This window comes from Macrotis lagotis, chromosome 8 (genome assembly GCF_037893015.1).
Source record: "Macrotis lagotis isolate mMagLag1 chromosome 8, bilby.v1.9.chrom.fasta, whole genome shotgun sequence".
Lineage (NCBI taxonomy): Eukaryota > Metazoa > Chordata > Mammalia > Peramelemorphia > Peramelidae > Macrotis > Macrotis lagotis.
The window spans coordinates 108,570,915-108,585,012 of NC_133665.1; the positions used below are offsets into that span (position 1 = coordinate 108,570,915).

The 14,098-nt window shown below is 35.7% G+C and overlaps 1 protein-coding gene across 6 annotated transcripts in view; it reads left to right on the forward strand.

The window, feature by feature from the left end:
• The window catches only part of DOCK3 (dedicator of cytokinesis 3), a 496,213-nt gene that overhangs the window by 358,398 nt on the left and 123,717 nt on the right, over window positions 1–14,098 (forward strand). For all 6 annotated transcript variants that reach the window (XM_074198056.1, XM_074198051.1, XM_074198054.1 and 3 more), the window contains one exon: window positions 8,314–8,402. In XM_074198056.1, the coding sequence (XP_074054157.1) occupies window positions 8,314–8,402 (89 nt within the window). The remainder of the gene's footprint in view (window positions 1–8,313; window positions 8,403–14,098) is intronic.

Here is a 14,098-nt window from a genome sequence, read left to right on the forward strand (position 1 = left end):
TATATATATATATATATATATATATATATATATATATATATATATGAAATTGTTTTTAAAAGAAAAGTTATCTCAAGCAGAAAAGGGAACATTTCTTCCAATAATAATTATACTTCTGTAATTTTTTCAGTCCTTCCCTTGCTGCTGGAGATTTCTGGCACATAGTAGAAGCTTAATAAATTGATTGATTGATTGCTTATTCCTCAGTGTTCGACTTGTATATATCACTGTGGTAAAATTATCTTGCAAAGATAATAAAATGCCACAATTAGAAACTCAGTACTTAAGAAAATAAAAAGGTTTAATTTTATTTTAGAATTGTTTAACAATTTATGTAAAACCCCCCAAAATGGAAATATTCATACAAATAATAATTTCCATTATTTTACCCTATTTTTCAAATTGTCATATAGGGAATCCCAGAAGTCACAGGATTAAAAAGCCAATAAGCATTTCTTATTTTGAAATAGAAGCCCTATTTATGTGAATTTTCTTTTAATTCTCTATCCTTTGTTTTATACCTTAGAGGGAACTCAAAGTCCCTCTGATTTTTAATACTGTACTTTGATTCTCACCTTTGCCTGACCAACTTGAGTCTATTCTTTTGTCCTTTGTGTTTTGAATGTTTCTTTTCATGATGTTCCTTTTCTACACATCCACATTAGAATTATTTTGTCCTTCAGAACTTTGCCAATGGTTTTCAGGGTAAAGCTGGTTATAATATTCTTTATATCCTGTGCCAATATCAGCAAAAGTTATCTATTCATCCAGGGAACTAGATCACATGCATTTATATTTTGTCTGGGTGGCAATATAGAAATTAATAATGTATTCATACTATTTTTCTCTCACATTTTCAGGGAAAACTTCTTTGTAGAGGTAAATAGTATCTTAAATTATTCCAAACAATCCTCAGAGGCATCTAAATCCTAGGTCTAGTAAATAATCCTTCAGAATTTGTTCAGTTGTGAAGTATGCCTAATTTGGTGCTTTAGAATGAAGCCCACATCCTCTGCTTGCTAAATTCATTATTGATGCTCAGTCATCTATAGATCCCAAACAAGGGAAGCTCTGAAGAACAGACTCCCAACATTAGTTGTTTCAATTGTAGAGTTGGAATTTCCTAAATGAATTTTAAATTTTTCAATATGAACAGCACATGTAATATTTTAATGGTAGCCATTGGTTAGGTGGGACTGATGGGGAAAGGGACGGAGGGCTTATTTTTATGCTGGACAGAGCTAAAGTAATTCCAGTCATGATTCCAATAGCATTTTGGCCCCCTGGATACATGTCTACTTATCAATCTCTAGATATAAGAAACCCCAGTATATGAAATGCCATACAAAAACCCTGAGTGAATATTAACCTATTTACTTAGTATATGAAGTATGATTTTCAATTTTTTGTAAATTGGTTTGGGAGTGAAGAGATGGCAAGCATTTAAGCCATGAGCAGATTTAGTAACACCTTTAGAGTAGGAAGGAGTGTTTTGGATATTAGGTTTTTTTGGCTGGATTTTTTTTTATCTTGTTCAATTTGCTAACCAAATGAAGCTCAGGCCTTTGTCCAAACTTCCAAAGTGCTATAGCTATATGTATAATGGCCATCTTTCAAAACTATCATGCCCTTTGATCTGGGAAGGTTTGGATGATATGATCTTATAGACCTCATTCTGAGGTCTTGAGTAAGACAAGGATAAAGCATTTCAACCTGAACTAGGTCCTTTGGCTTTGAAGGAGAAAATTGATCAAAATGTGATAGCCCACTTGGAAGCTGAAGCTTTTCCTGCACATCAGGGACTGTTAGAAAACTCCATCTCTGAGCTTCTATTTCATTCGTTGACTTGCATGCTGGCTTTTGACTCAGACCAGTGGGATTAGCAGTGAGCCCAAAGTCAGAACCCCAGAACCAAAGTCCTGGTGCAATAAATAGGCTTTTTATTTAAAAGGGACTAGGTACCCAATCAGTAGCTATGTTCTTGTATCTTTCTATAAAACTAGGTTGACTTGATCCCAAGATCTAATCTGAATAAACTTGTGTACAATTATGTAAGTTTTGTATTGGATATATGCTCATTTTTCTGGTGTGCCAACTGATCACAAAATCAAGCATTTAGAAAGCAATTGATGCTAAACAAATAGTGGGAAGAAAAAATAAGTGCCTTGAGTCTCAATTTCATGTTTTAAAATGAATTACAAAGTTTAAGTCACCTGATATTTCTGAGAGTCAGCAAGTTCTAAGGAAGAATACCAGTATTGATTAGTAGGCATATAGTGTTGCTTAATCTAAAATCAACAAAGTGTTTGTTTATAAGAAAAGCTTGATAGCAAGTTATTTATTGCCTGGGTAAATAGACTAAAAAATGCCAAAGTAAATTATTTGCCTATTTTGAGAAAAAAAAATCTCTTTAGAAGTTATTTTTATTTGGAAAAGACCACTTTAAAAAATAAATTTCTTAAGAAAATTGAGAAGGAAAAGAAGGAAAGAAAAAAAAGGTTAATGTAATTAATTGTTCAAAAAAATTATTGATTGTTAATGGAGATGAAAGTTGTTTGCGCTACTTACATCTCACTAGTCAAACAGGGATTTTATTAGAGATTCTTTTGGATAGTTTTGAAATACAAGTATTTTGTTTACACTCAATAATAGATCTTGGGGTAGCTGAGGTTAGGAAAATGATGGTTTATTGTTGTGTATGGTTGGTCATTTCAGCAGAATAATAATAATAGGTGCTGGAAATTTTTCTGTTTTATCAGAGATGATAAAACCTTTGGCCTAAATATGATCTTAATAAATACACTGCTTGTAAAAGGTAAAGGCTACTGGAATAAAAGATGGCTAGATTGCAGCCTTGAAATTATTAAGGTCACCATAGTGTTATAAATTACTATAGTAGCCATGAATTCATTTGACCATCTAAATTTAAAAGCAGAAAATGTTGGTAAGAATAAAAAAGCAAAATGGACTACTTATTGTGAAGAAAATGTAATACTTTTGAAAAATATAAAATAAATTCTTCTAGAAAGTGAAACTATATTAAATTAATGCTGAACAGGGGTAGTTAGGTGGCCAGCATATAGAGTGGCAGTCCTTAAATCAGTAAGGTTCAAATTCAGATTCACTCACCTACTGACCCTGGACAAGTCACTTAACCCTATTTGCTTTAGTTTCCTCATCTATAAAGTGAACTGGAGAAGGAAATGGTCAATCACATCAAGATCTCTACCAAGCAAACCCACAGAGAATCAGACATGACTGAGCCAACTAAACCACAACAACAAAATGCTGAACAAGAGTTATTTCCCTCCTAAGTCTAATTGAAGACAAGTTGGTGGAAGAGTCGTAATAGGAATTTTTGTTTACTGAATCAATAAGCAAAATAGATGTCCTTGATTAGGGAAAGATGAAGCAGAAATCCTTGCACTACAAACATGAACTTACTCCTCTGGCTCATTTGTAGCTTCTTATTTTAATGAATTCTTTTATTTATTGGCTGCTAGTTATAACATGGGTCTGGGAGGCCATCCACCCTATCCCTCTCTGCTGTTTTCTTCTGCCTCTTCTTTTCACCATCACAATGTAACTGTATACTTACAGTTGTATTTTCAGGTACCCTCTTGGTGCTGACAATAAAGGCAAACTTTGGTTAATGAAGCAACCAAGAATTACAACCTTCTGAGGACAAAAGCAGTAGGAAACAGTAGTTTAAGGCTTTGGTTCCAACCTACCATGGGAACTCAGCCAAGATACTCCCTCTAAAAGTGCATTGTGCCTGCTCCTAACATAAAGTTCAAATAGGATAGATTGGAAGCATAAGCAAACTAAAGAAAAGTCCCACCATGAAAAGCATCATTTGAATCCAAAGATCATTCTCTTTGCTAGTAATAATAGTTCACTTAACACTTAAAGTTTTGCAGTTTTGCACATATAATATTTCAGTTACTTCTCATTATAACCTATTGAGTAAAATCTATCATTATCCCTATTTTTCAGAAGGGAAAACTAAGACATACAGAGTCTGGGTTTACAAATGGACATAAAACTAGAAAGATCTGAGGCAATATATGAACCTTAGTCTTCCCAACTTCAGGTCCAGCAGATCTCTGCTATATATTACAATTGTCTCAAACAGCTGAGTAGTTCTGCCTTCATTCTGTTTTTTTATTACACCTTTTCCATCCTTTACTACCCACAAGCCTGTCCCTAATTTGATTTTCCTCTTGCCCCCAAAGAAATTCTTTTTATTTATTCTCCGATCTAAGCTTTAGAGTTCTGACACTATTCTTTAACAAAAGTCAGTCTTTTATGTTCATCCTCAAGTAGACACATTTTTTTCATCTTTCCTATTTGTTTTTGGAAATTTAAATTTGTTATTAAGTTTCAATTTTTTTCAGAAGAGGTGATTTTTCCCCTCATTTTGTTTTCCTGCTCATTCAATAAATAGTCTTGTCTTCTAACAACTGTAGATCTTTCCATTATTAGAAAACTCAAATCTTTCATATTATCTAGTTACGTACTTATCCATTCAGTTGTAGTAGTATCTTTGAGTACTTGAAAAATGTAATTTATAACTGTTGATTGAAAGAAATGACCACTTGCTTTCTAGAAAACAGCTTGTTCTACAATCTTGCAAAATCATAAGCATGAAAGTTTTGCAAAAGGAAAATAAGTTTGACATGACAGGGATTGGTTTTTAGCCAGCCAATTTTTCCTGGATATTGTATCATTTAAAAAAGAAAAAATGCAAGTAATTGACATTCTGTCATGTCTAACTTGTTCTCAATAAATAACGAGAAAAAAAATCCTTGCTTAAAAGACTCTGAGCCAGTTACCTTCTTCAGATTGATCCCCTGCCTTCTTCCTTTAATTATAAACTAGTCTGTAAAGGCAGAGAGGAGAGCCAGAGAATACTTACCTTGAGTACCAGTCTTCACTTAATAAGTATTTATTGAATGTCTGAGATTTATATGATGGTGCCTGGTCAGTCTCCCATAATTTCAAGACACTCCCCAACAGCTTCTCCCTCTAACTCTACAGTGAAAAGCCAGTAGACATAGCTGGGGAAAAAACCGAAGTCATTTGATACTGTCTCTCCCATACATTTCAATAATTCCTTTCAGCGATCATTTGTAAATCATGTACTAGGCGAGGCTCACATCTAAGCAATCTTTGACCTTAGAGAAAGAACTTTTATTGGGAAGATGGCATAGTGGATAGAGCACCTGGCTTGGGGTGAGAAAGACTCAAATTCAGTTCAGATACTCCCTAGCTCTGTAACTGTGAACAAGTCATGTAACCCTCTTTGCCTCAGTTTTCTCATTTGTAAAATGACTGAAAGGAAATGTAAACCACTCTAGTACCTTTGCCAAGAAAACCCCAGATGGGGACACAGATAATCTAAGATGGCTGCAAAACAACATGCATATACAGTTACAAGGCTATAAAATCTTTTTTGTGTTAATAGAACCTAAATTCCGGAGAAAGAAGTATTCATTTTCCAAAGAAAACAAAGAAATTTTAAAAAGTCTGAAATCATTGCAGTTGTTGAATACTTTCCAAACTATTGATGTAAGATTTCCTACATTATTAAGAGATCCAGGACATTTTAACTTGAGGGAGTAGTGAAAGATTTTCTTCATTTATTTTTCTTTGTCACATACTCTTTCTCTGAAGACCCAATAACTGTTGCTTTCAGAAATCTCTAGGCAGGTTACATTTCAAGCAAGTGATGATGCCTATCTATTAAACTTGGAAAATAACAAGGAAAACCCAATAGGGAGACCAGCCTTTCCCACCTTGTTAATACGTAGATACTTCTCGAATGTATTGATTGGTTTGACAAGTGAAGACATCATACAGGAGAAACAGTGAAGAGCTGAAGGTACTGCCACAATCTTAACTCCAGAAGGAATCTGACTAAAACAGAGCTAAAACAAACTATAAACAGTCAACAATTCTCTTAGCTCTCAAATATGTTCTTCCTCCTAAGCTCAGACTCCTTGAATTCCCTTAAAATTCAACTCAAGCACCTTTTCTACAAGAAGCCTTTTTCATCAGCCCCCCCCCCAACCAGTTTCTACTGCCTTCCCCTCTAAGATTGCTTTCCATTTTCTCTGTATTTGGGATGAGCTCAATTATGGACTGGAGTGCAGTTTGGTGGCATAGGGGATGGTACAATGAGTCTAAAAGCAGAAAGACTCATCTTCCTGAGTTCAAGTGCAGACCCAGACACTTTTTACTAGCTGGGCTAGTCACCTGATCTTTTTTCCCCAGTTTCTCATCTATTAAAAAAGACCCAAAGAAGGAAATGGCAAACCATGTCTTCAAGAACAAGGTCATAAAGAGACAGACACAACTGAAATGACACAATGATAAAAAGTCAATTTATGTTCATGTTGTCTCCCTCAGTAGAATATGAAATCCTGGAGGAAATGGACTATTTGGAGGGGCGGAGGTTTGTGTGTTCCTAGTACTTAACCTATTGCATGACTCACAGTATGCTTCTCAGTTGATTGACTTAATAATTTATAGTAACAATTGACTAATCATGCAGGTTACCCTCAATGAACTAAAAATATTTATAATCAGTGATTGTTTTAAATATGTGACTGTCTTCCTTGGTTATTATCACATAGCTAAACTTTTTCATTTTAAAACTGACAGGATTTGATTTAACCCTAAAGGTACATTTAAATGTTAAAATTTTTATTTACCTACAGTTCCCAATTGAAAGTTGTATCATACCTGGACTGTGTCAATAAAGAAAAATCTTAGTTCAAGGACTATTCCCTTTAATTTAGAAAAAAACAGATATCTTATGGTCTGATCTTGTTATCTCTTATACTTTTTGTTTCTTCCTTAAGGATATGATTTCTCTCTCATCACACTCAATTTGGGTCAATGTACAACATAGAAACAAAGTAAAGACTGACAGATTGCTTTCCGTGGTGGGGGGGGGGAGTAAGATTGGGGGAAAATTGTAAAACTCAAATAAAATCTTTAATTAAAAAAATAAGGAAAAATCTTGTGTAGTTTTTGAGCAAGCTCATAGACCCTTTGATAGTTGTTGGGGTGGTGACAACTTTCTCATCAGATGGAGTTTGAATGACATTTTCAAGGAGAAGCTCAGAGTAGCAAATTGAGTGATTGTTCTGTAGAAAATGTTTGCATGATATTGGCTATTTCCTCTTGTCCGAAGTAAGTTGAAGGTAAAGTGATTCTGATTCTTTTTGTTGTCCTTCATAATTTAAGAAGATCCTATCAAGTGAATAATGACTTTGATATACACGCACATTATGTTGATTAAAGGGAGGGGAATGTTGTGCAAAGATCTTCTCACTGCCTCTTCCAGAACTGTCTTAACTCAATAACTTGGGTTACATGATTTGCCATTTCCTTCTCCAGCTCATTTTTTACAGATGAGAGACGGAGGCAAACAAGGTCAGGTAACTTGCCCAGGGTCATACAGCTAGTGAGTGTTTGAGGCTGGATTTGAACTTAGGAAAATGAATCTTCTAGACCTAGGGCACCATCCCCCTGTGCCGCCTAGCCACATCCCATGTTCATAGCAAACAGAGAGATTGGAAACAGGACTTCTGGTGTTGGTCTGGATACAGGAAAAGATCTTGCCCTTTTAGATGTAGGTCTTTTCCAGGTCATCAAGGCACCACAGTATTACAATAATGCCGGGCAGAGCATCAGTATGGTATTTTTATGGCAACAAGTTTACAGCAGTACAATAAAGCAAACCTGTCTCTCAATGGGAAGAGTGACTCTGACCTCCTCCCTTGAATATCAACATTAGATTCCTTTTCCCTTTCCTTTCCTCAGTTCTTTCTTTACCCTGAATAGCCAGATTTTATTCCTGCTTGTTGAAGCACCTAACCAGCTCTGCTCAGGATTCCCCCCTCCATTCTTAATATAAACTGATTTTGAAGTCAGAAGACTGATATGTGAATCCTAACTTTCCTATGTGACCTTGGACAATTCCTTTGACCTTTTTAGGTTGCAGTAAAATGATAGGATTGATTTAGATGAACCATAAAGCCCCTCCTAGATCTTAAATCAGTTTTGAGGGGCAGCTTGGTGGTGCAGTGGATAGAACCCTGGAGTCAGGAGGACCCGAGTTCAAATTCAGCCTCAGACACTTAATAATTACCTAGCTGTGTAACCTTGGGTAAGTCACTTAACTCCATTGCCTTAAATAAAATAAAATCTTTTTTAAAAAGAGAGATTTATGAACAATTTAAAAAATCAGTTTTGAATCAAAGTAAAATGAGAGACAATAATGCATATGATGTTTTATTTCAGATGCAACAATGAAAATGAATGGTACCAGGTCCATGAAAATATTATCCGAAAGTCTAGCACGAAGTACACTGCCCCCAGCTCCAACTACGGTAATCTTTTTTTTTGAATAGAATAACTTGCCGAAGTTTGCATGAAGGGACTCAGTCCTTGCAACCATCCCAGTTCTCAGTTTTCATGTCACCTGCCTGTTCTCCTTTTGTCACATGTTGGATATGTGACTTGAGGTGAAACCTAATTATGCCTTTCCTTTGTCCAGGCTGAGGAAATGTGTCATTGGAGTCATTCTATTAAGATTTGTGTTTTCTTGAACAAAACCACCAACTAAAAATAAAATTGATTTAGTAAAGTGATTTTTTTCCAGTTAATTGCTTATTCTGTGCATCATAAGAAACCCAGTGTTGGTTATAATCTGGCAATATCAGTTACTATAGATAAAATCAAAAAATATTTCCCTCTGAGTGACTTTTATCTCTTTCTTGTACTTTTTCAAAAGAAATGATTGAAATTCTTGCTATTGAAAGTTATGTTATGAGCATGAGCAAAATTTGATTTTCATATTGAATGAAAAGTTATTTTGTAATTAAATCTGAAAATACTGGTTTGAAAAATATTTGTTTCTCGCACTTAGCTACTGAATTCACAGCAGAAATAAGTGTTTATTTTTTCCATTTTCATCAATAAGTTATTTCATAACCACCTTTTCTTAACCTTTTTTTGTCCTCAAACTTATACAGACTTTTCTGGGAATTATGAGTTGTTCTTGAATGACAATATAAAACCAACATGCCATTTTCAGGCAGAGAACTACCTAGACAATTTTGACTGTCAGAAGGAGTTTAGTTTTGCTCTATAAATATAAATGGATATCTGAGTAGGAGGATCTTTGGAGCAGCTCTGAGCCAGAGGCTGCAGAAGGAGAAACATTCTGGAAGGCACGTTTGGCTCCACTTACATATTGCAGTGTGGGTGTAATCCATAACTACTGAATTATTTATTTAGCCAGGGTTGCTTTCCCTTGTATGTGTGCTTTGGGATTAAGCACAAAGTGATGACTGTCATTGCCATCTGGATGCTCAGGAGCCCCTTGTCCTGGGTGCTCAGAATTGCAGAGTCTTGGTCTAATAAATGTGTAGGCACAATAAATCTCTCTCTGAAATAAGAGAAGAAGAATCAGCCAAAAACTGGATTGAAAACTGAGGGAAAAGTCCAAGGGTATCTATGGAAACGTAATCCCCTTTCATCTCTGTAACATTGTTTTATTTACTTATTTTATTCACAAAATAATGCCCTTGACTACCAGTTCTACAGTCACAATCATGATTAAAACTCATGTGACATATTTAAGACAAGTGAGAACATAAAAACGCATTAACCAGGAAACAGTCCCAAGGACTGCCCAAAGAGCAGTTATATACCATCACCCCAGACACTTAAAATGATTGGGTTTACATCATTCCCTAAAATCTTTTTAATATAAAGACAATGAGTAGTCTATCATGCCCTGCTGCCATTTCTTTGATTTTATTCAGGGTCTAGATCTATTGGGCACTTGATAGTCAACAAGTATTTATTAAATGCCTACAAGAAGAGGCAAAATATAATCCCTGGCTTCAAGAAGGTCACAATTTATTACAGGAATGGCTGTTAAAGAAAAGTAACAACGAGACATTACAGCCATTCCTGTTTGTGACACTTTGTCTCTATCTAATGTTGCCTTTATTGGTCTCCTCTCTTTCTCCCTTTGCTAAAAATCAAGAGCCAAACAGATGACACAGACCTAAGTGGGTGTCCAAAACTGCTTTCAAGGCCACAAAGAGTAATAGTGATAACTCGATAGCTCTGGAAGCCTGAACAGTGTCAAAATGATAAGATAATAGAAGTAGGCTATCTCCTATCTACCACAAAATTAGGTCTTCAACATTTCTCAATGATAAAGGAAAAAGTTACCAATGTCATCTTGACAAACATTTCTTTACAGATATAGGAAAAGCCTAGGGATATATAGTAACAATTTCTAGAGATTAATAGTTCACTTTACTAGACATAATATGAATTTATATCTGAGAATTAATTCTCTTTCACCTGACTTTGATGGATTTACTGTTGAGTATTTCTTAAATTACTAGAGGAATATTACTGACCAAATTCTGAATCTTGCTTCTTTCTATTATTCTACTTAATTGAAGATCCATTTAAAAAAATAGATTTCCTTTCTTTATCCCATTACCAATCTGAGTTAAGCTCTATGGACAGTTAATTTAGAATTTCTAAGGCAATCACTTTCAAAGATTATTAGATGCCTTTCCCTAAAGTTGTTATTTAGAATTATAGAAAGAAATTGCAGTTTTGGTTATGGGTACTAAAAAATTATATAATTCTCCAATAACTTCCAACATATTTTCATTCCCTTTTCTCCTACCTCCCTCTTTTTCCTTTCTCTCTCTCTCTCTCTCTCTCTCTCTCTCTCTCTCTCTCTCTCTCTCTCTCTCTCTCTCTCTCTCTCTCTCTCTCCCCCCCCTTCACTCCTTTCCCCTCACTCCATTCCCTATTTCCATCTTTCCTTTTTTTCCCTTTTAACAATATTCACCTCTTTCCTTTGGCTTATCAGGATATCAAATGCATATCATTACATGAAGAGATTTACATTCTCACAGAGGTCATTAAGAACAGCTGTAGAGGGGTAGCCAGGTGGTGCAGTGGATAGAGCATGGGCCCTGGAGTCAAGAGGATCTGAGTTCAAATGTGGCCTCAGATACTTAATAATTGCCTTAGCTGTGTGACCTTGGGCAAGTCACTTAACCCCATTGCCTTAAATTTAAAAAAAAGAATAGCTGTAGACAAATTAAGCAATTAACAGGAAATTTATCTATATTTTAAATATGTATTTTTATATTGAGGATATTAACCACAGAGCTATTTCAGCAGCTGGACTGAGATTAATTTAAGTAATTAATCCCCATTCAACCATTCAACAAGTAGATTCTACAGCACAGTTGATATGGCAGCATATTGTCAGCCCATGAATGTCCCATATAGATGTCACTTTGACCAACTACTTTTAATAGAACAGATTTCGATATTAGATTAAATGTAGGTTGCTAGTTTAAGGCAATTTAAAAGTGATCTGATGTTCGATAGTGAAAGGAAGCAAAAGTCATTATATAGAATTAATTTAAAGTTACTGGTTTGGGAATCCATGCAACAGCTTTGAAATTACCTTATGACGACTCGTCAGTAAGATTTAGAGTCTCAATCCCAGCTCTTTAATTTACCACTTCTTTACTTCTCCTCACACAACTACTATCTTAGTTCATTCCTTTATCACCTTTCATCTTACCCTTTGCAAGGACCTCCCAATTAAGCTTTCTTCCTCAAGTGTCTCCCCATTCCAATCCATCCTCCACACAGTTGTCAGCGTGATTTGCCTTAAGCCCTAGTCTGAAAAACTAAATGTTTCCCTCCATTTAGTAAACTTCAGTGATAAACTTTTTTTCTAGGAAAAAAGTATAAAGTTCTCCATTTGTCCTTTAAAGCCCTTCACAACCTGACTCTAATATATATATATTATATATATAATATATATATATTCCATTTTCAATATCTTTCCCTTAATTTATAGACCAGTCCCTATGCCTGAAAAATGTAATTGCATCTTCCCTCCTTTCTTTCATTCATAATTTAGTTCAATTAGGACATCAAAATCATAGTGCAGTTTCCTAAATGCAATGGAGTAGGGCTGGGGAGAGGGTGGAGAGAGAAGATATAGCTCAACTCAAACTCCACCTTCTATAAAAAGTCTTTCTTACTCCCTACCCCCAGCTTTATGTTCTGCCTCCCTGGCTATCTTGTTTTTATTTTGTATTTAATCTCTTTCATATTTATATTTACATAGATCCATATTGTCCCTCAGGTAGAATGTAAATTGTTTGAGAGGAGAAATAAGTTTAATTTTGTTGGACTTTGACTTTTCATCCCCAGTGACTTAACATTGTGCCTAAAACATTGTTGTTGGTTCATTTGTTTCAATCATGGCTGACTTTTCATGACAGGGTAGTCATTTAATAAATGCAAATTTGTTAGCAGAATTAGAAGATTACTGGCCAGCTCTCCTTCTTCTAAAATCCATTCTAACCAAGAATTGTTTGCATGTTATTCGTCAATATTTCAATAGGCTCCCAAAGCAAGTTACAGTCCTGAAGGTCACAGATAATTTTTCATTACCAATATTTTAAATTAAGTATTTTCTGATGCCATAAAGGAGAAACATGTTAATCTTATAAATACTATTTTAAAATTCCAAAGCAAAGGATTCTTAGAGGCAAAGATAAAGAAGTACAGTAATCTAGGTACAGGTGCCAGCCTATGCAAAGACACAGAGATAGGAGGTGCCAGGCTATATTCAAGGAACAGCAAGGAGGCTGATTTGCTTAAAACCCAGAGTGAGTGAATGGAGGTGAGGTGAGAGAAGCTTGAAAGAGAGGGAGCCAGGTTTTAGTGTTAAGGTACGAGAGAAGTCCCCAAATACAGAACAGAGTCACTCAACACGATGGAGATGCAATAGCAAGGGTTTATTAAACTAGCTCGATCTAGGGTTCTGTCCTAGGTCAGGGCTAGGATCCTGGAACCCCAAGTAAAGTGAGGAAAGACCTTATATATGATTTGGTAGGGGAGTTTCAAGCATCTGCCTGCAGATTGTCTTGAGATGGTGCGGCGTGGTCTTATTGGATGCAGGTCCTCGGAGAAGCCCCCCTGCTGCATGGTCTGAGGGCTGACCAGGCAGAATCTTCAGGAGCTGATCTGGCAGGAACTTAGGGGCAGAATTTAGGCAACAGTTCATAGGTTTCGACACTCAGGATCTTACAAGCATTCAGGCTAAAGTTCACAGATTTGAAGACTCAGGGTCTTACATTAGAAGGCATTAAATGACAGACTGGAAAGTTTGTACTTGAGCCAAGAAGCAACAAGAAACCAAAAGAAGTGTCAAAGATGTGGAAATACAATTAAGAAAAACAAAGATAGCACCTACCCTCATCAAGCTTATAAATTAAAAGAGAAAAAATACATGGAGGGAGACATGAAAAGGCACGAGGAGGCCCAACACAGGCATCTTTTTCCATGGAGTTGAAAATAGGCAGGGCAGCAGTTAGGGAATGGGGGAGGAGGAAAATGAATGATAATCCAGCAAAAGAGAAAGAGGTCAGACAAGCATCTTATTCCAGTAAAGATTTTAGAATAGGAAAATAAAATGGTAGATCTGCTTTAAGAATATTATTTTTGGCAAGAATGAACTGGAGGATGAGGAGAGAATGAATTGGAAAAAAAAGAATTAGAAAAAGTTGAGACAAAGAGACCAATTAGAAAATGATTGCAATGTTTCTGAATGTTGAAAATGGTCTAAATTAAGGAATGAGTGAAGAAAAGGGACAGATAAAAGAGCTGTTATGGAGGTAAAATCAACAAGGATTTAGCAGTTGATTTGATCTGGGAATGAAAGAAAGGTAAGCATCAAAGATGTGGGAATACAATTAATAAAAACAAAGATAGCACCTGCCCTCAACAAGCTTATAATTTAGAGAAAACAATACACAGAGGGAGACACAAAAAGGCATGAGGAGGCCCAACACAGGCATGTTTTTCCATGAAGTTGAAAATAGGCAGGGCAGCAGATGCAAAGTGTGTTATGGAGGGGGGTCCAGTTACTTCCCTCTATAAAGGAAGGCTTCTGGAGGAGACTGATACTCTACCCTCCAGCCTCCAGTCAGACCAGAGAGGAAACTGAAATAGA